The sequence below is a fragment of the Pyxicephalus adspersus genome, chromosome 8 (assembly GCF_032062135.1).
Source record: "Pyxicephalus adspersus chromosome 8, UCB_Pads_2.0, whole genome shotgun sequence".
NCBI classification, from domain to species: domain Eukaryota; kingdom Metazoa; phylum Chordata; class Amphibia; order Anura; family Pyxicephalidae; genus Pyxicephalus; species Pyxicephalus adspersus.
Window position 1 is genome coordinate 28,820,809 of NC_092865.1, and position 26,902 is coordinate 28,847,710.

The following is a 26,902-nucleotide window of genomic DNA, read 5'->3' on the forward strand; positions in this document are numbered from 1 at the left end:
CTAGGTCCTCTTACAGTGGTGAAGAGTGTTGTCAGGAGGCAGTAGGCAAGAGGCAATAACATTGTGAACGCACCTGGATGGCCAGTTTAAGTGTGGAACATTTTATGATGGGTAGTAAGAAGTTGCACATGAAGATGAGCTTTTTAAGTACGTCATGATTTAGATTTTATAAGGCAGCACAGTAGACATCTTTAGTCAAGGGGAGTTGCAAAGAAAACTGCTTTTTGTTGTAAATCAACACATTTCAATGTTATCTATAAAAACGTTTTAGAACATTGCAGAATACAAAATGTTTTAGTAGTTCTATTGAATGCTGCTCTCAATTAGTAATGGGAAACACCCCTGACTTAGTGGTCCTGCATTGTAGGAGATTACATCAGTTCCTGCAACTGGTGCATGAAGTGTTTTAGAAAATCAGCAGTGGGGGTCCAGTTGCCCAGAGGAGGAGCCTATGGGAATACCCCTTAGGGGTATTGATTGATCTGTGGCTAATCACTTTAGTTTTATGCAGTGAATGCATGACATCCCAACACACCTTGCTGACAGATTGGTATTCATTTTTTTTGCGAGGGCTAGACAGGCAAGGCCAATTAATATAGTGTCCTGAGTGCTTGTTTTCTCCATCAGACCCCTAAAAATTCTGTTTATTAACTGGATGCTTGTGTGTGTTCTAATGTTGACTGATATGAGTGGCGGGGAAATATTGGAAGACCATTAGAGCTAGCATTGTGTATCATTAGATATGACTCTGTTAGGGGATAGTACTGCAAGGGCCTATGAATACCTGAGGCCTACATAAACTTTGCATTTACTTTATACATATTCTATCCTCTGCTCTATATTGTTGTAAACAAATACAATGGTCGCTTTAAACATTGACATTTTTGATGTCGGTCCTAGATTGCAAACCAAATCTATAAAATAATAAACAATGCAACACACGGGGTGGTGTCCTGCACTTAATTACCTTCTTTTTTCAGTCTACTTTGACCTATTGACAGAGCAGTGTCAAATTCTTGGAGAGCCTACAAAATAAGTTGAAATCTTTTGTTGTGATTTTTTTATTTTTGATCAGTTTAGTCACAATAATTGATCTTGCGGACAACATTAAATGAATTGTGTAATCTAAACATAATGTTTGTGACTGGTGTAATTATATGTAAATTTGGACGAAGCCTAATACCTTGCCCAGTCCGTTTGGTCTATTAGTTGATTGAATTGGAGACCGTTGGCTACATTTCCAGTGGTAGAATAGTTAGAATGTGTGGTAACAAAGCTTCCAGCATCTTCTATTTATACTGATTTTTTTTTTCTTTCTGTTAAAAGCCTGAAACCCACAGAGTGCCTAGAACACAGGATCCTCCGCCACAGTGTGATCTAACTAATGTTTTTTACCAGTTTTCATAGTAGTGAATGGCATAAAGCCAGGTACAAGGTGTAGTTATGTTTTTATGACTCACGACGCTTGCTTGTCTTCCCTGTCACCAGCATCACCACCACATGTTTATCAGTTAAAAAAAAAAAAAAAAAGCCCTTTTACTTTTGAGGAAGCACAGGCACTGAATTCGGAAGAATTCATAAGGTATTACAGTTAAAATGCAATACATCAGCTGAGAAGTAAAGGAAGTTTCTTAAGTGCACCCACAGCTAGCATATCTGCTTTTATCATGCAGTTGAGATCCGAGGACTAGTTTCCAAAATATTTCCCAATGTTATATGGAGCATTAAATATACCAACCTGACCTATAGGTTGATACACATATCAAGAGACCTCAAGTACGGCCCCTGTGTGGCCTGTATGTCAGGGATTCACGTTGAAAACTACCACCTGTGCTGAAAGTCAATGGCATTTACAATTAGATGATTTGTTTTTTTAAGACAGGACTTCTATAATATTAATAATAATAATTGTATTGCAAGTTTAAGAAGACGGGGAGTCTGTTAGATGCCAACCATGCTTTTGTAGGTGTATTAGGTGTTCATAATCTGCGATTTGTCAAACCCCCTCCTACTTTATAAACTTTATAGTAGGGGGTTTGTGTTTTGCATTTCTGTGTTTGTATATGTATTGTTTTACATTATTGCAATGTGACATCCTTTTTAGAGTAACAGTGCTGCACCTTTAAGGCTAATTATTTTATATCCTAAGTGAAGACTTCAGGTTTGATACAGTGGTTCTGAGCACAGACAGATATTTAAGAAAAAAATGAATCTGGGCGATATTCTATGAAGTATATGATCACATTACCACTAGAACACTAGAATGTTACTATTTTTATTTTGCTGTAAGGATTTTAAAATCATAATTTTGAAAATGGAACTAGTTCAGAAGGCAGTTAGACAATGTCTGTATCATAAATAAGGCCATTGTAACAGAAACATGGATTTCCTAATATTGGGTAAATAAAGGCAACTGGAAAAGGGCTTTAGGGGAAATAAATTGCCAAGTAATTGGCAAACCATGGACTATTTATATGTCTATGCCAATGTGAAGATATTTTCTAGATATGTATACCACAAGCTATAAAAATACAAAAGAAATCTTTCCTTATTGATTGATAAAGGTGGACAAGCTAGTGTTATTTCACTGGCTGGGTTACAAACTGCTTTGTTATAGAAATGTTTTAAGATCTTTATAGCCACATATAATAGCTGAATCCCTAAATTGTCTTCAAATTAGACTGCATTCCACTATTTCAATCTCCAGACAGGGAAATAAATGCATTCTGTTTTACCCAAATCAGTGTCCTTAATTGAGTCTGTTTTTTTTTTTTTTTTTTAAATTTATAAAGCCTCAGACCTCAAGGTACATTTTCCATCTTTTGGTTTACAGGAAACACGGTTTTAAGTATTTTCTTTTAAATCAACCCCAGTGCTCTTAGTTTTTTTTTCTTTACACTTAAATGAGTCACCACAATGTCACTGAAAGGACACTTTACCACATTTTCTGTGCTTTTGTGTTGTGCTGAATTTTTCAAAATACGGCCTTCATCATACAAGACCACAGAGCAAGTTTAAGAATATTAAGTGAGAGGTGATTGTGTGGTCTGCACTTACTGCTAGATTGTGGTGTGAACGTATAAATTTACCCGCTCCCTCCCCTCCTCAAGTAATTCATTTTTATCTGAAGTAGTATGGGGCAAGTGAAGTTACTAATACTTTAGGTTAGCACTCCGGCCTTTGCAGCGCTAGGTCCCAGGTTCGATTCCCAGCCAGGACATTATCTGCTTGGAGTCTGCAGGTTCTCCCCGTGTCTGTGTGGGTTTCCTCCGGGTAATCCGGTTTCCTCCCACATCCCAAAAACATGCAGTTAGGTTTCTCCCTTAGACTACATTAATGACATATGACTATGGTAGGGACATTAGATTGTGAGCTCCTTTGATGGACAGTTAGTGACACGACTATGGACTTTGTACAGCGCTGCGTAACCTGCGTAATATGATGGTGCTATATAAATACAGTGTAATAATAATATTAGTATTCACATGATAATGCACCAAAAGTGCCAGCCATCTTGGAGGTGCTGCCTAAAGCAGCCATGCAATTGAGAGAAGCTTGGAGGAGGGGGGTTGTGATCCATTTTTTTTTTCTTTTGTTTTTTTCCTATGACCATAATGTTGTATGGATATTTTGACTGCTCACTTTGTTGCCTTCAAGAAGGGACCCTGTGCACAATAAGTAGGAATCTTGTACTTTACCGTGCTGGTTTACCGACTTGGTCTACTGTTTTATTGACTTCTGCACAGCACCATCACTTCAAGCACCCTTTCTCTTTTAAGAGGTCTGTTTCTTGTAAGGAGTGTATGCCTATCCCAGACATTGTATTTATGGACCACTTGGTCTGTTCCTACCATAGACTATTTCCACATAAAAAAATAAACTACTGCAAACGACTACATTAGTAAACTGCATAAAGTTCAATATATTAATTTTCTTGAGTTTAGATATACTTTAATGTCAATAAACCACAATACAGCTGGAAATGTAAGACAGAACATGACAATGTAGTCAGTGCAGCATGTTTTATAGATGGTAAAAAAAGGTATGCGTGTTCCTGAAGAATAAAATGTGGTTTGATAATGCGGACATGTTGTGTCATGTGAAGTGACATTTAATATAGGGTGTCCTAAAGTAAAAATGGCCTTAACCCCCAACCCCACCCCAACTTTCTTGCTTACATTCGCTTACACTTTAGGAAACTTCCTTTATCTCCCAGGCCCTTCTATTACTGCTCATATGCTGCTCATGTGTGACATATATGTTATATATGAGTAACCTAACGCTTGCAAATCTACTATAAGTAGGTGTTCTCAAACTCTGTAAGCAAAGGTACAGTGCACAGGCCTTCAAATTTTAATGTGGCTGTACTGTGGCCAGTGGGAGAAGAAATAGGAGCTCCAAATATTTGGAACAATTCATATTGGTAATGGATAAATGCATAGTCTGTAGACTGTAAGAAATGTAGGGTTTGAATCCTAAGTTATTCAGTTAACTGCTAATGCTGTTCAGGAAAGTAACTGCTTTAGGTCTATGTATTTTACTGTGTTCCAAATTTTGTAAAAGTCAAATTTTAATCTACTAAAGTCAAATTGTAAAAAACTGACAATTGTGAATTTGCTCTTAGAAGCCTGTATTTGTGTAATGGGACAGCCGGGAGCCTTTGGCATTTTTTGAGAGCTGTTTCACCAAATGCAAAAAAATGGTTAACATTGGAACAAATTGGTTTGTTTGTTTTTTGCGATAATGTTGCCTCACTTCTTTTTTGCAGACGCCAGGGCCACCTCCTCAGACTTGGATCAAAACTGCTTTTTTACACTTTTTTCTATTATTTTTGAGCATCTGTAGTGGGTTTTATTTCTGTTTCAGATCTTCTGGAGGGCAGAAGATGGAATAGAAGCCTGAAACTGCTTTCAAAAAAACGCTTGCAAAAGCAGTTTCAATATAAGTCTTTGTGGGGAAAAAAATGGGGGTTGGGGAGAAGAGAAGCACACTTTGCTAAGGTGTTTGCAAACTTTGAAAAAACCTAGTTTATCACCTGTTACTGCTCCCAGGTGCCTATCAACTGCCAATAGGTGCCCAGGAGCTGTAAATGGGACTGTGTTTACAAATAAAATGTTCTCTGCTAGCTCGCCAGCCAGGTCCATTGTATTTACCATTCATTATCAAGTGTTAAATTACAGGTAGCCCAGTTATATATACTGCCCAATGTACCCCAGTGCATGAGAAATCAGACCAGCTGCACTTTTGCTAGCACAATTTCAGTGAATGGCACTGCAGAACTACAACACAGTATAGTAAATGTGCTGTTAAAGACCATGCCAAACTATGTAATTTTCTTTGACATCTGTACATTAGACTTTGTAAACTTTACTTTTGAACAAACTTCAAACTTTATACTGATAATCCCCAAGTGTGTCAAATGTCAAAAGAAAGTGTGGGGTTAATATATTACTTAGTAAATACAGTTTTGGTGTTCCTTGATATTGTCTTGGGTTCTATAGCATTTTCCTAATATGTATAGGGGGTATGTTTTAAGAGGGGGTTACCGCAATGGCATTTCAGTGCTGTCGTCTGTGCACCTGTTCTAGGAATTGTAGAATGTCTTCTAAAACTGGTTTTCATATTGTGGCTGCAGCCCCCCAAACACCTGTATTGCCTATAGCAATGCGCAGAAGAAACTGATTACTTTCATGTGCTGCAAGCTCAGAGAAGCACAGTGGTTGAAAACCTCTTAAGAAATCTCTATAACTCTTAAGCTTAGCATCATGCAAGATTTTACCACATTGTGCTCTGAATGACTGTTTGCAGAGTTACATAATTTGTGTGGTCCTCTGCAATTGCTTAAACATCAGCTTTAATGTAAAGCAATGTTTGTTAGCTCATATCTGGTAATACCATGCCCTTATTGGTTTGTTGATAAGTAATGTATTTAGTTCAGAAACAGATGCAGTATATTGATAAGGATGGCTTGCACTGTCCTAATTTTTCTCTGTTGTTTTTCTTGTATTAGAAGTACAGATATATATTTAAATTTAGATATATACTATTGACTGACTATATTTTTTAAAGCACTATTTAGGATCTTCCCTGCCATAGTCCTAAACGGTTTCTATTTACATATATTTGCATGGTTAGGTCCGGTTATAAGGAAAGAATGTCTCACGGTGAGTTGAAGGAGCACCCTGTATGAATTGGGAGCATAACATGCCCACGATGGGAAATAGAAATGTGCTTAAGAGATGTATTTTGGTTTCAAAACATCCATGGTAATGCAAGAAGGACCTCATCCTAGTGAGTGTGGAATTCATTTTGAGAAAAAAAAAAAGCAAGTGGTGCATGTTTAGTGCACAGGCTGTAATGAAAACTTACAAACCTGTCTGCCAGTAACAATCTGCTTTTCCCTTCTCTTACTCCGCAACTTCTAAGTGCTAAAAAATGCAAAGTCTTCAGTCTTCTCTCTCCAGTTTTTAAAATCCATTTCCATAGGTCATCTTTTAAGTGTTCTGCTGTGGGTTCTAGATTTTCTCCAGAACCCATACAAATACTGTGGTTATTGATTCATTATTCCTAGTTAGGGATCACTGTTTTTATGCTTTAATCTATTGCTTGTCTTTGAAATATCTGTATTGGTTCCAGACTTTTCCTTTTTCTGTTAGGCCAAAAAACCTTTTAAGGAATCCTTATGCTTATAAGACTGACCAGCAATTTTTTTTTCTATTGACTTTATTAACTCTGTCAAAAGGGTATAAAAATCTTCCGAATGGTGGTGCTTAGCTGCCATATTCTGTATATTGTTTTAAATGGTTTGTGTCGACATATGTGTTCAGAGATATCCAGCTCTTAACCTGCATTGGTAGTCACCAATTACACATTCAGCATACTTTATTCTTCCCTCCAAGTCTGCAAAATTCTGAATCCTTCTCCTGGTAGATTGCACACAAATTTTCTGTCCATGGAAATTTGTTTTGCAACACCGACCTAATCATGTGCAAGGAACCAGGTTTTTGCTATTGGTACTTGGTTTGGAAGATTAAAGTCTGCTCTCCTTCATCTCAGTCATTTTTTAGTAAATAAACCCCGATCTGTATTTAGATCAGATATCATTTTTAATCTACTGATCCTTCTGAGAATGAAGTTATAATAAAAGTGGTGGATATGTATGACTACCATCTCTACAAACAAGACTTCAATTTATTCATGTTCACTTGTCTACCCCACCATGGCATATGGAGAATCTGCTGTTGAAGCAGTTATCGTTGCAGAAAGATCACTTGATATTATGTACTTAGTGTTTTTATTGTCCTTAATAGGTACTTTTTAACTCCATAGTAACATGCAATAAGTTATTATATTTTAATATATGTTAATTATTCTTTGAATTTTGTCACAATATTATACTCTAAAAGGATGTCTTAAAAGTCATTCTGGGTTATTTTATCACCCTTGAAATTTGTACGCTTTATGGCATTTCATGTTTTGCTGGGATTAGTATGAACGAAGTATTACCACATGGCCTACAAAGTATTGTGATCTAATACAGCAATTGTATAGACACATTTATGTGTCATTGGTATTTTCAAAACTAAGTTTTTAAACAACAAAATAAATCCTTTTTGCTTTCTTACATTCTCCAACCGTATTTTAACATTTGCCCGGAAAGATAAACCGCTGCCGTGTCTCTGCCCCTTGTTATGCCAGGTGGATGCTCTGGTGAATATGCCACAGCACCCGAAGGATTAGCTCGCTCTAAAGGAACTTGGTTACCTACTAGATTCCTTTGACTCTTTTTCACACATCTGTTGTCTTTATGAAGGAAGTCTGTTAACTGACAGCCTTTGATAAAACTTCATTTATGTACAGGTTCTTAGAAAACATATTTGTGACTGAAATTTCCCACGAAAATATTAGGAAAGTATAATTAGCACAATAGAGGTTTTTTTTTTTTTTTTTTTTTTTTTTTTATTACAGACACCAAAGCTATTATTACCAGCATGTTTTGTCTGTTACTGCCTTGCAGCTTTTAAAGCATGAAATAAATTGCTGCCATGTGTATGTGTTTATTATTAACGATACATAATGCAACATGAATGCATGGGTTCATTTGGCATTCCACCAAAGTACACAAACAAAAACACATATTTTACATGCACGTTCTACTTGAAATTTTTCAAAATTCTTTACTATGCAGTTGAGACAAATGTTAGGCTTCTGTAGAAAGGATATAATTTTCCTAAATTTGCCATGCATTTGAAACACAGATCAAATGATGGGCAGCATATGGGCAGCAGATTCTTATGAACGTAAATAGAATGGTTTAGTAGAAATAGAATAGTATAGATGATGGTTCGATTGTGATGTTTTTTTTTTTTTTTATTTTTTTTATAAACACAAGCTCTTGAGCAGCTGCTTTTGGCCAGAATACCAGTATACATGAGGCCTCATCTTTTTGAGCTACAAAAAAGCTGCATGTTGCAAAGGTGTACATAGCTCAAAAGTAAAGGTAAAAATGCACTCTTAAGGCCTATGTTTGTAAGCGGGTCATACACTCACTTTGTAGCATTACAGACCTGTGTTAGAAGTGTGCTCTATCAATAATCTACTATACAAATGGAGGGCTCACGTGTGCATTATAGTTTTACAGTACTTTTAACGTTGTCATAGCACCTTAATACGTTAGGAGTTTCTAGAAAATGCACCAAAAACCTACTTTATGCACTATGGTGTACCTGATCTAAGTGACTAGTCTAACTCTGTGAAAGCTGCTGCAGCTATTCATGAACAAGCTCTTTTCATGTATGTGATAAATATTGATTATTTAATTCATCAGCAAGTCACTGGAATGAACAAGGAACAATGATGATGAGCAGTGGCACGATCAGAGACAGGCCGAAAGTCAGGACAGGCAATGGTCAAGTATATTGGCGACTGTGGTCAAGTATATTGATGATTGGGTAGCTTATGGTAACTGGAAGGATGGCAATGCAGGAAATGCAAAGTCACAAGAACAAACTTGGTCATAGGGTCATAGTTTCAATGGAGGTCTGGGGTTTACAGGAGCGCAGGACACTAGAGTCAGGAACACAATAGTTTTAGAGGACATGGATCTAGGGGAGACCTTGGCACTAGAGCAAAACATTAGGTGATGGTTCACTATATTTTACCAAGCTGGGAAAAATCGGGAGAGTTGTCTTCTAATAAGGTGATAAGCTTGCCCAAAGCGAAACCTAGAAGGTCCAGTGTAAGTGTTGCAGCATTAGGACCAGATGGACGGTTTCTGATAATACTATCCATGTATTTGTGAACCGACGCTTAAATAGGAGGTATGCGTGCAATATGTCCATTGTCAGCTGTGCATCCCACAAGACCTAAAACTTTTTCTTTATGTGCGTTGTTACTTGCACCTTGACCAAGGTCAGAAATTTGTGGTTGGTTTACTTTGTGGCGTTTTTGCTCTATAGACCACTTAGCCATCTTTTTCCTGTTTCAGTCCATTTGATTGTTTTGCTTTCTTTTTCTTTATATAGAAAGAAGAGGGGAAAATACAAGGACAGCTTAACAACTCTGACTCAAGCCAGTACATCAGAGAATTAAAGGATCAAATTGCAGAACTGAAACACGAGGTAAGCATGAGATGAAAGGCAGCTGTATCATTCTTTTTGACATCCATGCTTGCTGTTTTGCAAAGAAGAGCATTTGCTTGTCTTAGACCTAATTAACTAAACCATTTTCAGGTATACTTCCCCACTTGTATTTGCCCTATATTGGTAGAAAATGTTTCCTGTTAAGACGTTTTAGTCATGATTTTTTGACCTTAGAAAGGAAAGAAACTTTATCTGTTAATATTGTAAGCATAAAGCTGCAAATTGCATTCTTTGCATTAAATAGATCGACATTTTTAATATTGTCAATATAAACAACCTATACTAATAGTAACATTGTTTATACAACTTCACCAAGTTATAGTCAACCCTACTGAAAATATTTTAGCTGCCTCCAACCTGTTCAGTCATGTGAATTTCCCTGCATTCAGCTTGGTAAGCAATAACTTGAACAATCAGTGCAGCTAGAATTGTTACTTTTTTCTTCCATAAAAGAAAAAAATGAAATAACTAAATGGAAGTTGAATAACAACTAGTGCTGCTGCTCAATGAGCTATGCAATATTCAATTCTTGCGTTTGTTTCCAGTGTATTATGTTGCACTGCTTTTCCTGAACCCTGATCTTGGCTTTAAATTAGATTTTTGAATGGATACTGTGGGAGAATTGTTTACATTGCACCTATTACTCACAAATACCAAAGGGTTTTCTTTCCCCAACAGGGAAAATCTGCATGTGTTTTAATGGTGCCAACACAATTTATTATACAATATTATAAAAACATATCACAAAACGATAAATGCTTGCAATATGCAAATAATGACAATTCAGTAATCACATTATTTGTAATGATACACAATAACTTTTACAGTCCTAATGCATTTGGTGAACGCATTAAGAACTTTAAAAGTTATTGTGTATCATTACAAATCATGTGATTACTGAACTCTCATTATTTGCAGTTTGCAAGCATTTTATCTTTTTGTGATACGTGTTTATAATATTGTAATATAAATTGCAACAAATTGTATTCTTAACATATATTGTGTTAGTGTTGATATTTGGCACCATTAAAACCCATGCACATCTTCCCTGTTAGAGAAAGAAAACCCTTTGGTATTTTAAATTAGATTTTAATGGGGAAAACTATGCAACATTGCTATCCATATGCAACTCCCTGACTTTGAAATAACCATAGTGCCTTTGTTTAACAAGCATCTCTGACCGGTTACTATTTTTACATATAAATATTTTGTTTTACATTTCTTTCATTTGATCAAACATTGCAGAAGTATTTTTCAGCAGTAACCTGTATCTTCAATCCCCTGTGTGTGTTAATGGTTGAGGTTTTTTGTGAAACTAGCATGCTGTTTTTTGCCTGAAGCACATGTGCTGATTTGTGGTCGCTTACCGTTGTGGGGAAAGTATGTGCCTGTGTCGCTGTGGCAGAGATTGCAAAAAAAGGATACTTGCCTAATGTCAGTTACTTTGTGAAAACTGAATTAAATAGCAGATTTGATCAGAAATTAGCCCCTTTTCATCTTAAACCCTCCTTTTCTTTGACCTACTTAAAGCAAATCTGTAAAACAGACATATTGTAGCTCTCATTTAACAGACTTGTTTTTAAAGTATTTCTTTGCTTTTGCAGCATTGAAAGAAACTGAAGCAAAATAAAAACTTGCTAAGTTCAATGAACACAATCCCTGTTCCAGTTTTTATCAATTTACATGGTGCTGCCATATCTCCTTTCAAACATTAAGGGAAGGTCAAGACAGACCTTCAATCATAGCCCATATTTTAACAACTGGTGACACACAGTTGTCCTGAGCAGTAGGTATACTTCAGGATGGAGTAGGGTTGCAGACATCATTATCTCAGTAATTACGATGGTATGATAACCATAATTGATATAAGCACATTTGCTTATTACCAGTATTTAGTAAAGGGTTTGCCATGACTGCAAACCAGTTGTGGGCATGAACCACGGGCAGCACTCTTGTTGCTGATCGACCCATCTTTGTTAGCCACCAATCAATGAAGCACTGACCACTATTTTATCTTAAACTCAAAAATGCTGATTACCAGCAGCAGTGAAAACATCATGTGCACTTAAGTCTAAAGCTGCGTACATACTTCCAATAATTATCGTTGGAAACAAATGACCAATCAGCCGGAAAATCGTTCACAAAAAAGGTGACCAACGACGCCGACGAACTAGGATTGTGGTTGGAAATGAACGACTGTCAGGACGGATCTGATTGGCAGACGAATGTTCACTGTCTATCGTGTCTATGGTCGTTCTGTGATCGTGCATGTTTCTGCAATACACTTTCTCCTTTACAGGTCACTTCCTGCATCGTTTGAACGGTTGTATCTAGTGTGTGTACACTATTGATGGCTTATACTTGAACGATCGAATCGTTACAGCATGTACAGAATTGTCCAAAATACGATTGTTCAAATATAATTGTGCATAATCGTTGATCGGTCGTAATCGTTAGTTTTCTAACGATAATTATTGGAAGTGTGTACCTAGCTTAAGGCTGTAAACACACACGCAATTTTAATCTCTGTAAACAGTTTCATGATTATTTCCAGTGACAGACGATGGAACAAGTGTTGTACCCACCATGCCTATTTTGTTTAATGGAGAAAGGAGGTGAAAAAGTGAGCTTCACCCAGCTATACTCTCTTCCCTTGACTTGTATAGCAGTCATTCCCGGTTCCATCCTTGATGGATCCATGAACAGCCTTGGGTGACTGCTGTATACATGTCAGATTCTTTTGGCGATACAAGCACGATCATTTGTATTGGGCGAGAATTATCATTCGAACCACTTTATTGTAGATACTGACAAACAATTGAGAAGGATAGAAGATGTACAATACAGTTTTGTCTTCCAATACTTTGTTCGATAGGTTGGTGATAGAGACCATTGATGAACTCAAAATTTACCTGACCTAGCTATTTACCATGGATTAGTAGAGGAGTGTGATGGAAATCAGTAAAAAACAGAATAGTTTCTTTCAAACAGGTATGATGAGTTCAAAAGTGATATTACAACAAGATATTATCATGGCAATTGATGGTAAGTAGTGAGAACCGTGTAAGTGGCTATGAAGTTTTCATGCTTACATAATAGGGAAAAGTTCCCTTTAAAAATTTCAGTAGTGGCAGCTAGTTTTATCCCTACGAGGTTTTTAAAAAAAAAAAAAAAAAAAAAAAAACACTAATCAAATGGCAAAATAGAGTAAAAGTTGATATTTATATGGCAAGCATTTACCTGCCAAAGGGTTGGCAATTCTGTGCTGTTTTACAATTCCATCACCCCCACTTGACATTACCTGGGCCACCACTTCAATAGCGGCAGGCCATCTTAGGGTGAAGATGTATTCAGGAAAAAAGAATAGGTGCACTTTTACGTTAATTTGACGTACTGGAACCTCTTGGGGTTAATATGCCAGGTGTGCATATTACCATGACAGCTGTAGTAGTATTCATATGTGAGTGAGCAGGCCTTCTCCATGTGACCAGCCAGTGGTCTCCGAACTTTATCAGCTAGGTCACCGGGGCTTGCAGCATTCCAGTACATGATTACACCTATGTTGTAATAGGTTTTAATTTGAACTCATTAACCTGCTTTGTTACACAGAGTTGGCAGCTCTGTGACTCAAAAAGTTTCCATGGTATGTACTAAAGATACAGAATCAATGAAAAAAGGGATAAGCTGAACATATTTGTGATGCTTGATGCACCAATTTACCAAGAAAAGTTCAAAAAGACCTTGATTTACATAAAATGCTGTAAACGAGCCAAGAAATCTATTGCCCTTTTATAATTTGCAGTTGTATTGGTGTGTGAAAGTAAGTGTGATTCTGCTGGGACAATTGAAGATGGAGGCGCTGGCCTCTGGGCTTTAGAAGCAATGAGTTTTCTGAGGCCGGCACATTAACATCTAAAAGGAAAACCCTTTCAAACCGTGAGATTATTTTTAGCAACTGTTTTCTGCCTGATATGATTGTGTTAGATGTGTTTGCAGTTCGTGGTAAGAAGATCTGTCCTCATCAATGGCAAAGCAATATAAGCCTCTCTCCATAAATTATGCAGGATTTTCCTTCTATGTGTGTTCTAGGCCACAGTTTTCTAAGCCAAGGTGAATTTCTATCTGTTTAAGAAAACTTTTTAAATTGTGGTCTGGCTTGATTTCCTTACCCTCCTTTATGCACATTTTTTTAAAGGTAAAGAAGACAACACAGTATTTGGTGACTATCAAAAAGTTTATTGGGAGACTATAATATCTGAGACTTGTCCACAGGACCAGTGAGAATGCTTGGTTAAAACGTACTTTAAATACCGAAGGAAGAAATCCCTTATTTTTGAGCAGGTTGAAGACTTTTTGATGTATTAAAAGATAAACTCTGGGCACACAAATATTCTAATTTGCAATAGCTACAAAGGATTAACATGGACTTTGTTCTCACCAAATGTTTTTGAAAACCTTACTATGGCTTGGATGATGGCGACCCCATCAGTGAACCACCCCCAGGGTGTGCAGAGAGCAGGGTTGTGGCAGGGACCCAACATGTCCACCCCCTACAGGCCATGTGCAGAAAAATACCTAGGGGTGTATATTAGACCACTCGCAGTGCAGAACTGACTGGTTCTAACACAGAAAGCTATTGCCTAGATTTACTGCACAGATCTGGAAGAAATACACAGATAGCACCAAGTTTCAAGTAAGAATTCACATGTCATCCTTATTGTCTGAGAGAAAGAACTGTATATCAGTGAGTGAAACATTTAGGCCTTGGAACAGTAAGGCTGAGGAGGAAAAGGCAAAATATTGCTGGATGCCCTCCAGATAGGAAATGAGGGTTCTATCTGACCTCTGGCTGCAGCTTCTAATGCAAGCTCTGGAATGCTCAGTGTAAAAAAAAAAAAAAAGAGTAGTTTTATTGCAAGAGAGAAAGCTTTGACTTTGCAAGATCAATGTAAAGGCTGAAATTTAACTTCAAAGACAATTTGTTTTGAAGCATTTTTGTTGTTACTAATGCGCTGAGGTATTTAAACAGACCAACAGCCAGTGTTACTTCTTGTCTCCATAGTTATTAATAATTATAGATGTCTGCCTACAATGGCTACATGCTTGTTCCTAGATGGTAAGTCAAACTACTGAAACCAGAGCTGGATAAATGGAATTTTAAGAAACGGTCAGCTGCCCCAAACATCACTCTGTATACCATGCTTTAGAAGAGTGTTGCCTTCCTCTGGATCAATTATGTCTATTGGGTTTTATCTGAGATAAATTTATTCACCTTGCTTTTGATCTTGATGGTCTTTTCTTCATCTTGGCCATGTAAAGATTTCTTTTAAATACAGGCCTGCACCTCTAATTGCCCTATAGCCCATGTCACCGAAGTCATGCTCTAGCTCATTGTCTTGCTGCTGTACATACAGAAGGTGCACAAGATGTGTATGTTTGTGTTTTATTAAGTGTGCAAGATCTAACTCTTTAGTACTCTGAAACAAAACCAAGACCTTTGCAGCTCTAGAAGACTTTTTGTCTTTATTCCGCTTTAACCACTACTGAGGAAACGGTTCTGAACATGGCTGTGAAAAAGCAATGAGGGGAGGGGATTTCCCATGCTGAGCTGTACAAGGTTACTTGGCAGCCTTTAGGTCTGATCAGCCAATCTCCTTTTCTTTCCCAGATGGATGCTAAGGGTTAAATTCTGTAATTTGCAAGAATCAGTGCTGTGCAGTACAGCAACCAAATTGTTTGTAATGGCATTACTTATGGCTGCTCATGGGTTACTCCATGTTGTCCTAGGTTCATTCAAGTGTTGTGCTTTTTTTTTTTTTTTTAATATTTAGTTGCGGATGTTTGTAGCCCTGTCTGAAACTGGAAACTAGATCTAAACCCTACCTAAGTAATTTGCTAAACCCCCCAGTATGATAAAAAGAATGGCTAAGATGTTTACAAAAATGTGTTACAATTTTCTATTTCTTTTTTTTTTACAGCTCAGGGATATCTTGCTGTACTTTTTGACACCACTTCTTGCCTGCATGCATTTACTCTGGCATAGGCTGCAAATCATTTCTTAGGACAGGTTTACTGATGGTGAGAACAGAGTAGGCCGTTCTTGTGCTGAGGGCATGCCACTATTCAGGAGCACACATAACAAGAACCCTCATGAAGTGCTGCCAGGTATTTGTTGAGAGAATAATATTTCAGAAGTTTATATGAACTTCAATGCATTGGGTTTAGATACTAAGATAGATGGTAAAAACAACATATGTATGGGAAAGTGTACAAATATAGTTTATATTGGTGTCAGTTTGGCATATAGTGTCCACTAGGTGGCATTGTTCTCCATCTGGGTTTATAGATGACCATTGTAGTAGAAAGTAGCTTGCAGAGGCCGGTGTTATTTCTTTCTCTTGGGTTATAAGAAGTTTTTTTGTGCTGGAGTAATTATACGTAACGCTCAATATGATGCATAAGCTCAGCCACAGGTATTATATTCTCACAATCTACAGGTAAACAGATGAGTCATGTTTTCAGGTCTCAGTTATTCTACTTCTCATTTTTAACCATGAGCAGTCTGTGAGAGTTAGTTTAAGGATGTAGTAATAGATGTGTGGCCTGTCGGTGCTCACATAATATCTCGGGAGTTTAGCTTGGCAGTGTAAGTGTATAGCCACAATATCATTTATAACCATTGTACTGTGTGTATGCATTTAGCAGGGAACCTTGCATATACATTTCTATTTAGTGCCTGTGTTGTTCTCTTATGTGGACTACACAAAGGTGTTAGGGGTGTATTGGAACTCAATATCAGGATTTAGCAGTCTTTTATGGATTTTAATGGTCTTAAAATTCAACCTGAATGCTGGAAGGAGATATTATAATGTACTGCTTTACAAGTTCTGTGTATTGATTGTTGTAATATGCAACCCCAATCATTTTACACACTAAAGGCTACAGTTTCCACTATTTATTGTTCTGAACAAAACTTGTATATAGAGCTACTATTGGTACATGCAAAGTAATTACTTGCTGTTAAAAAAAAGGCATTCTATATAGTAAAATGTATTAACACTGGGGAAAAATTTTGAACAAATTTTTAAGCCTATTTACACTTAAATAGGTATGCTGATTCTGAAAGTACAGTTTTCTTCTGTCACGTCAGTTTTTTTTTTTTCTCTACCGCTTTTATTAATGTGATTACTGTAGCGTGGATTTGTATAGGCTATTCATTTACACGCAAGACAGTGTGGTCAGAGGTTGTGCACTGCTCTACGTAGTGAATAAGCAAAATGTATTCTTCCACTCACACACGTATTTCCTTTCTTTCAGATCATGTCTGGCTCTGCTGTTTCTCGTTGTAAAAGCTTAAAGAACACTGATTCTTTTTGTCATATCTGTGGCAGTTTCACCATTCCCAGTCAAAGGGAGAACATCAGCACATTTGTAGAGCAAGCCTATTTGGCATATTTCAAAGATGATCAAACTTGGTGATCAAGATAAGTCTTGGGCCCCTCATATGGTGTGCAAACATTGTGTCGAGGGCTTACAGATGTGCACAAAAGGAACACGTGATAAGATGCCGTTTGGTATAACTATGGTTTGGGAAGAGCCAGGAGATCAGGATATAACAAGAAAAATAAATGTAACAGAGTATCCTAGTCTACCATGGGCTATATGCCCAGTGGCTCATTCAGATGAAATCCCAGTGCCGGTTTTCATTACACTACCCCCTCTTGAAGAACATGATTATGGGGATGAACTAGGTGACAACAATGATGAAGAGTTTGAAATTGAAGAGGACTCTGTTCATAAGGGGTTTGATCAGCATGAGTTGAGAGATTTGGCATGTGATTTGGGACTATCCAAGAAGGCTTCAGAACTCCTAGCATCAAGACTGCGTGAGAAAAACCTACTTGAAAAAGTTAACAAAGGTATCATACTTTCAAACCAGAAAAATTGCATTTTTGCAGTACTTTAGAACTGACAGTGGCTTTGTGTATTGCCATACCATACCTGGTTTAATGGAGGAATTGGGAATTCCAATCTATAACTCAACTGAATGGTGACTATACATTGATAGCTCAAAGCGGAGCATAAAGTGTGTTCTCCTTCACAATGGCAATATGTTTAGGTCAGTCCCAATTGGCCATTCAGTTTCTCTTTGTAAAGAATATGCAGACATAAAGAGAGTCATTGAGTTGTTGCAATATCACCTAAACAATTGGGTCATCTGTGTTGACCTTATAATGATATGCTTCCTTCTTGGTCAGCAATGTTGATACCCCAAGTATCCCTGTTATCTGTGCATGTGGGACAGCACAGCTCGTGAGAGGCATTGGGTGGAAAAGAATTAGTCTCCTAAATCTGCCCTAAAACCAGGTGATCCGAACATTCTACATGAGACACTTGTTGATAGAAAGAATATTACATTCCCGCCTCTGCACATGAAACTGGGTCTGATGAAGCAGTTTGTTAAAGCTTTGCCAACTGAAGGAGACGTTTCAAGTACCTCATTTTGGCATTTCCTAGCTTGTCATTTGAAAAAATAAAGGCTGATGTGTTTGATGGTCCACAGATTCGGCAGCTCATCAAAGGTGAACATTTCATCAGTACAATGTCAGAAGTCGAAAAAAATGCTTGGTTATCATTCAGAGCCATTGTCAAGGAAACACAGGAGCAAATAATTACACAGAAATTGTCCAGAAACTCTTGGAGAGCTACAAAATGCTTGGTTGCAATATGAGCATCAAGGTGCATTTTCTGCATAGCCATCTTTCTAACTTTCCAGAAAACCTTGGTGCACTCAGTGATGAGCAAAGTGAACAATTCCACCAAGATTTGAAGGTCATGGAAAGAGGGTATCAGGGTAGATGGGATGTACATATGATGGCTGACTATTATTGGAGCATCCGGCGGGATTGTCCTAACACTGAACACTCACTGAACACTGAAAAAAAGCAATAAGCGTCAATTTTTACCTTAACTGCTTACATAATTAGTTTTCAATTTAGTTTTACTGTAAAAAAAATGTCAGAGTAACAATAAATCATTTTGTATGAACAAAAGAAATTTAAATAAACGGTATATTCAAGGTATTTCATTATTTTTTCATTGTATGTAAAAATTTGTATGTTTTTTGACAAATATGGAGGGTACCCTGTATCGTAAAAACTGGATGTGATAGCAAAAAACATTTTTTTTGTTTCTGGATTCACCACCCAAAAATTAGTAAAGAACAAGTAATAGATCTAACGTCTAATCCTCCGTGTAATCTAAAAGAATGCAGCATACTACAAAGGTAAATTTTGATTACGTGAAATATTTATTTTGGTTACAAACGGCAACGTGTTGTATATTTGGAGCGGTTTGTGTTGTCTTACCTACATTTCACAAGCCTATATGTGCATGTAATACACATAGAACATACCAGATGCAGAGAAATGCAGGTGTGGGTGGAGTCCAGGAAGGCTGCACATACTTTTAATGCATTGGAACACAAATGTGCCAGTTGCACAAAATACAAAACAATAGATAGTTATTATAGCATAAATGAAACATTCTCTTTGCTGCACCCACTCATTTGTATTTTCTTTATTATATAGAACTGCGGCCATAATAAATCTCTTGCTTCTATCCTGCTTTCCTGTATTTTGCAAACCATTGAAATCCAATGATTTATCATCAAGCATCTCGTCCTGTTTTTAAAGTTCTCAGTGCTTGCTTAGCATCTGCCATTGTTTCCTGTTCGATGTTGCAAGACCTGCCTGCTCTACCTAGATTACAGGAGTGGTACGAGAGATTACAAGAGACTAGTAGAACCCATATGCATCCTGGGAGACCACAAAACTGCTTTGGCAAGTTTGGCCAGGATTTTAGAACATGTTTTAAGTGTGTCTACAAACCCATCTTCCTTTTCCGAATTGCTAAAAATGTAGAACCCTGAGAGATACTCTTTTTATTATTTATTTTTATTTTGCTAAAGCCTTGTTCAGCCCCAAATGTGTCCATTCATAACTTTAATTGTATTTTATCAATACCAACAGTGATTAAATAATGCTAAAAGGAATGAAGCTGAATGTAATGCATTTCATGACAGAAGGCAGTTTTTGTACTGCTAAGATCATTCCCTTTATGTTGAGTAAAGCTAAAACCATTACATCTGGTTGTCTTAAGCTAGGTACACACTTCCAAACTTCCAATGGTTCTCACCTGACATATAATAAAAATATATATATATCGGCCTTTCTTCAACATTCATTTGTAAAGGGAAGGACAGATTTTTGACTACTTCGTTCCTAATAGATTTCTTAATAGCTGATTTAACTTCTTTCCCCTCTGCTCATGTCAGACTGCAGTGTGTTGGCGGAGTCTGATTTTTAAGTGGTTGTGGTCAGTCAGAGGAACCTGTGATATGATTAGATAGTGTTCTACGCCTAGTGTTTGTTTTTAGACAGCCGAGTTCTGCATAGACCACAATCAGAAGGCTGTACTGAAGCAAAAATAAATGGCTTCTAGCTTCTTTTACATTTATGTTTTAATAGTGATACTTGAGTCTTGCAAATGGAGAATTAACCACAGCTTCATTTTCAGTGTTAGGTTGGCAATTATTACAGAGTTTGAGTAAGAGTGCAGATATACTACCTTTATATAGGCTTACAATACGTGACATACTGGGATGGCTGCACAATATTTTTACTGCAACAGACTGCTCAAATGGTTAGAGTAGTTTTTTTTTTGTTTTTTTTTTTTGTTTTTTTTTTACCTTTTTAATATGGGGGGGTTCCTTAAAATAATTTTGAGGTCTTCAGGGAAACCCCAGCTATAATTACTATATCCACAACTCTCAAGTACATTAGCATAGCAGTCATTAGGAAGAATGCCTCTTATGTTGTTGGCTGGTGGGAATGTCACCCTAACAGATTGCCAAAAAGGTCATTGGTGTCAGTTAAACTGACTTGAGAGTAACAAATTGCTCAAGGAACCCCTAGTCAACCTCTGGAGAAAACCCTAGTTGTGAAATGCTGGATTGTAGCAATTCCAAACCATTCCATTAGCTGGTAGTGTCTTCAGGTGCTCCACAGACTTTAGCACGTCACCAGAGAATGAGACTGCTATAGAATGTCTTCACCTGAACCAGCCAACTTGTCGTATTGGGAGACTACATTGAAAGTCTATGGGCAGCCTAGGTTGGTGGAAGCTGGCATGTTTTTTAGGGATGTGTAGTGTAAACTTCATACCTTTCTTTGTACACTCAGCTAAGGTTTGAGATTTAGATTCTATATTGCTTTGGGTTTTTTTATATATTTTATTTAAAAATTGCATGTAGTCAACCTTTTCCATACATACTGAAATGATAACTTGGGTACAAAATGATGTGATCCTATCAGTAACTTACTTCTGTGCTGGCAGTGACTATGGGATACTCACTCCTACCCACTTGTGACTTCAGTTCCTAGAAAGTGATACACTGCATTGCAAGGGTAAACCAGTATTTTCTGTATTAAAAAAAATAAAGCTACCACATGGAATGATTTGTAGGCTGAATAAAATACATTTTTGTTCTTGGATTTAGATATTTAGGTACAACTGCATTCCCTTACCATATGATTAGGGTAACATTTTACTTGATCTGTTCCACCATTTTACCAAAAAAGGACATTGATTATAATTCTCAAATATAGTGTCATGCTTTGGTTAAAATAACCAATAAAATATGTTCAGGACCATTTTCCTTCCTTTTGTCCTGTGTTAGTGACTTTGTATCCTTTTGAATACTTTGCTCCATGTTATAATGTGTATTGTGTTGGTTTCATTGATATGGAAAGCTGTGGATATTAAACTTCACTCTTTTTCACACAAGCCTGGCTCAGTGGAACAGTCGGCTTCAGGTAAGGGACAAATACATTGCTTTGGGGTAAATAACTGCTCTTAGCCTGTTCATGGTCAGTTCATAAGTTTTGCTGTCAGTCATTATAGAGCATGTGTTTTTACAGTACACCTCATCATTGCATAGCTTCCTGCATCTCTCCTCACCAGACATCTACTCATGAAACGTGCCTTTGTGTTGATGGGAACCTCACCAAATGTCCTATGTGTGCTTGTCATTAGTGGGGGCTTCAGTAAATATCAACCAAGTTAGTTGTTCTGACCTCTGCTGATAAAAGGGTGCATGCAGATTTGCTGATGTTTGCAGTGTGTGCATGTCAATGTGCTCCATTTTTTTCTTGGAAAGTTTCTGTATGGCGAAGGAATTTTTATGGTTAAGGAGGGAGTTTATGTTGAAAAACAATTTTAATAATCTTGTCTATATTCTGGTAATTGATTTTCTTCAGATGAAAACAATGACTACAGTTGTTACTGTTGAACAGCTGAGAAAGCAGTCTGAAAGTAAAAATCCAAATGTATACACAATCTACTGGGAAAACATGAATTACTGAGCCTAGCTTTAGGGTTGATGACTGGTGCTTTTAGGGCCTCAACGTTCAACCAATCTTTTAAATGTTCTTATTCCACATAATAGGAGCGGCTGGGAATGGTTCTATGCAAACATGTGGCTGCAGATGGGCTGGATCCCACTAAGTGCAGTTCCTGGAAACAACAAGTGTCTTCTGGCCATACGTTACTTTTTCCTCCCTGTAGGGAGAACTGCAACCGTTAATGCGTTAACCTGGTGCAGTTTGCATCTCCTGAGAGCTAAGCACCAGTGAACTGCATGGTTTTCCACTACAAATGTGAAAGGGACCATGGCTGAATATTTTGTACTTTTGTGACATGCGGTGTATATTTTGCAGCTCAGCGTTACTCAGACAACTCTGATCGTGATTAGGAAGTTAACTGCTTGCAGCAAGCTTGTACAAATTTCTACTTTGCACTGTGATGGGACCAGAAAGGAAGCTGTTTAAACACAAACCATGCAATAGTGTACATTGTTATAATCTTGTCATGAAGCCATGCAACTCAAAAATGTCAGTTTTGTGTTGTTTGTCCGTGAAATTTGTTTGATCTGAGCTTTTCAATGGAGGAATAAACTGAACCTTAAATTCTCTAACCCTTGTCTGCCCAGAAAAAAAACTCTAACTCCTTTGCAGCTCCGTACTCTTTCCAGTCTGTGCTGTAGCTCTATTCTGGGCCTAAAAAAAGCATGGAGCTGTAGACTTGTAACAATTTATTGATGGCTTTATGTACTTTTTAAGTGTCCGTTCCCAAGTGCTTTAGTCTATATTATATTATCAAAGATCACAATGAGCGCACCAATTCTAATTGGTTCCTTTACCCTCACTGGTCTTAAATGTATTTATTTTTATTAGGCTTGTGAGGGGGGGGTTAGTATATAGGTTTATTAACCTGTTAACAGTAATTCAATTGTAGCACATGGTGGCCCCCTGTGTATCATTGGTATAAATTGGTGAACATATTTCTAATGTGTATTCTGATTTTTATTCATTCAGTTTAAATACTTCTCACTATGTGTATTTTGCATTATTTTTGGTAAAAGCTTTAAACAAATATAGAAACGATCATGTACCTCTATAGGAAGTCATCATATGAACACTTCTGTAGCAGTTTGAAATTAAAAAGAGAAGAAACACCACATACTGATTAGGAAGATCAAAAAAAAAAAAAAAACAAATTCTTTTTTTGCAACATTATTGGTAGGCTTGGACAAAATTATTGATGCACAAGAGGTGGTCTGACAGGCAGCTTAAATTTTCAAAAGAAGAGATCGGCAAGCAAATCATAAAAAAAGAAAAAATGGTCAGGACACAGATATGGAAGTGCCACCTTTTCCCTATCAGGTTTTGTGGGTGCAATTTCCTTCCCTTTCATTCTTATGCTTCACTACCTATTGAGCTTTTATTGATCTAAAAGAAGCATGAGGCCAGTAATGCTGATTCACTTGCTATGTCCAGTCTGATTCGGGTATCTGGGCTACCAAGTTAAAGGAATGATACCACACAATAACTGGGGTGCTTATTTACTCAAAAGCAAATTTTCAGTGGCAGATCCATTTGATCCTAAAGATCTAGTCTCTATTCCATTACATTAGGCCTGATTTATTAAAGCTCTCCAAGGCTGGAGAAGATAAGACTTTTCATCAGTGAAGCCTGGTGATCCAGCAAATCTGGATAAGATTTCTGTTGCTGTTTGTTAGCAAATGTTTTTAATCCTGGACCAGATCAGGTTTGCTGGATCACCCAGCTTCACTGATGAAAGTGTATCCTCTCCAGCCTTGGAAAGCTTTAATAAATTAGACCCGTTGTGTGAACTAATACTGAAGTGTAGACATTATGGTATCATTAGAAATGATTATTAAGTTTGAAATTTTAATGCCTTTACTTAAGAAATTTTATATTCAGTTACTAATTTATTTTTCTTATGTAACAGATTCGATGTCTAAAAAGTCAGAAGGGCTTATCAGACCCACCCACTTTTGATGGCATCCATATCGTCAATCACATAATCGGAGATGACGTGTCATTCCATTCGTCTGATGAAGACTTTGCCACTGGCTCGATTAGACATGGCGATGTTCATTATGGCCTGGCCAATAAACATGCCAAAATGATGTTGGTTCCTTCTGACTTGGATAGCAGCGACAGTGACACTGAAGAACTGGACGTCCTTGCAAATTCTGATGTAGTGGTCCAAAAAGCAGCAACAAAAAGAACAGAATCTTACTCCACTACAGTCTGATCATCACTGTGACTCTTCATCAAATTGATGGAAAAGGACATTCATCGGTTTTGTTACAGTATGTCCTGGACTATTTACAAACCTGACTGGCCCAGCATGTATAGAACTTCTATTTGCCTTCATACTTTGCCAAACTTATCACCATTGCCATACACTAGACAAAAATGTTCAGTGGACACTTTTTGTGCTAACAGTATTAACAAAATGTTTTTCTTGCAATGTTTTAGTTCTAGATCAATGCATAACTGTATTTGATAACATGGAGAGACAACCTATTTTGCAGTTTACCACACAGTAATACTAATTTTAACATTCTTTAAAACAAAGTACAACCTGTGCAATATTTAATGCCTGTTGAACAAAGATGTCCTTTTTCTAAGTGTAAATAGTTTGTGTAGTGTCCAGATACAATCTGCCCCTTCAATGACAAAATTCTATCATCATATTCAGAGGATACATAAAATGTCAGTGGTGGGAAACAAAGGTTAAACAATTGAAGTACTTGTATGCAAACCATAGGGTGAGTGTCCTGCTTTTGCCTATAGCACCTAATAAGGTTCCACTTTATACGTTTTATATTATGGAAACATGAGAGAATCTGGCTATAGACCTTCACTCTTGTGTTTTATAGGGCATCATGTCATTTGTTTGTGTGTTACCGTATTCTTATTGTAAACTTTTCATTAACACTAAGGATATACAAGACTAAAGACACTCCAATAGTATAAGAAGACATATCTAAAATGAACAATCAACTTGAATGGACCTTGTATCATGGGATTCATATAGCAGCCCATACATATCCAAGATTTTAGATTCAGTACAGTGAAACCGAGGTGAAAGTTGCAACTTCATCTAAGGGGCAGTTCTATTCCATCAGGAATTCCGGTTTCGCTCTTTCCATATAAGAGCGGGAATCTAATTTTTGGTTAATGTCTGTTTAGCCCTCTTTCTCATTCCAGTAATCAGATTTATGTCCATCTTTTTTGCTGGTTATAGTTCTCTTGGTACATAAAGGGATTTTAATTTTTTTTTTAACCTGTGCTGCTGCATAACCATGTGTCTTTATCAAAGCATGGATTTTCTAATCTGCTGCAGATTTTTTTTTAGATGTACTTTGTTCTGAAATGTCTTTAAGGATCACTGTACAGTGGCTGAGAAGCAGCTATAGGGCTGCCAAATGAGACCAAATGTTTTCAGTGATTTTTCTTTGTTTTTTTTTTTTATGCATCTTCTTTGTGTGTGTGTGTTTTTTTTTTTTTTTGTATTAGTTGTGTCTTCTGAGTATATTACCTAAAAGGTCAATTAATGTTACCTGTGATATATTTTATTTTGTACATAAATATACATATATTTCATGCAAAAGGTGCTTGAAGTGCATCTTCATTTTATACAGAGAATGTAAATGTAGAAGTGTAATTGGTTCCTGTATCACAATAGGGACACTTTGATTTTGTTTTTTTTGTAAATAGCTGAAGATTCATTGACAATGCAAAACACTAACCATATCCTTGTGAAATAGGTAAAGCCCCCGGCATTGCATTTCACATTAGAAATGTCATCACTTAACTAATGCTGAGTAAAACACTATTGATGGAGATCTTTTAACATTATATATAAATATATGTATATGTAACAGAAATAAATTTTTTCATGATTTAAGCATTTTGTTGATTTGACTTATTTAAATGTTGTAAAACAGTCTGTCACAATCTTTTTAACATGAATTAACCATTGAAATAACTTTCAGGTCTTTAGGGAACCCCTATTATAATTGCTATATCCACAGGCCACAGTACATTAATTAGCATGTGGGTCAGTAGGAAGAATGCCTCCTACATTGCTGGCTATTGGGGAAAATATCACCCTTACAAAGCCAAAATGATTATTGGTGTCACTTAAACTGACCTGAGATACAAAGTGCCCAGAGAAACCCCAGGATTCTGCAGAACCCTGGTTGGGAAACACTACTGTAGAATAATATCAAACCATGACTATTATAACAGTTGACAGACTCTAAAGAAGGCACTCTAAGGTAAAGGTAAATGTCAGTTAATAAAAATTACTATATATTTGTGCTACTAGTGTAGCAATGTGTTTCTGTGACACCACAGAAAAAAAAAGATTTTCTAAAATCCTCTTCCTGCCTCTAGATTTGTTCTGCCCACATCTTCAGCTCACTATTGTGTGGAATATGACTACATATGACAACATGCCTGTAGATGTAATGCACTGAAAGCATCTTCTATTGTTTAAAGCTTGTCAACCTACAGGAATGCTTGGAATGTAATGTCTATTTCTATAGTACTGATCTTGTGATCCTATAGAAATTGAACCTTTCAACTAGCCCTAGTTTTATTTTTTGTAGGGAAGCATATATAATGGTTTACAATAACAAAACAACAATATAGTTTTTCAAAATACATAATATACAAATTGCAGAACTTGGGAGTACAAGAGTTGAACAAATTGAAAGTCATTCAAACTATACACATCATTTTAAAACAAGTCATTCAACAACCATTTTAATTTTAACCATGAGTGCTGGACCAATCTTTAATTACACACACATTTCCCCA

General features: G+C 36.9%; 1 protein-coding gene across 1 annotated transcript in view; it reads left to right on the forward strand.

Annotated features, from left to right (window-relative positions):
• Positions 1 to 25,985, forward strand: part of EVI5 (ecotropic viral integration site 5) — an 82,361-nt gene extending 56,376 nt beyond the window's left edge. Inside the window, exons 16-18 of the mRNA XM_072420797.1 lie at positions 6,271 to 6,291; positions 9,525 to 9,620; positions 24,015 to 25,985. Coding sequence (XP_072276898.1) covers positions 6,271 to 6,291; positions 9,525 to 9,620; positions 24,015 to 24,323 — 426 coding nt within the window. The 3' untranslated portion in view covers positions 24,324 to 25,985. The remainder of the gene's footprint in view (positions 1 to 6,270; positions 6,292 to 9,524; positions 9,621 to 24,014) is intronic.
• Positions 25,986 to 26,902: the final 917 nt, after the last annotated feature.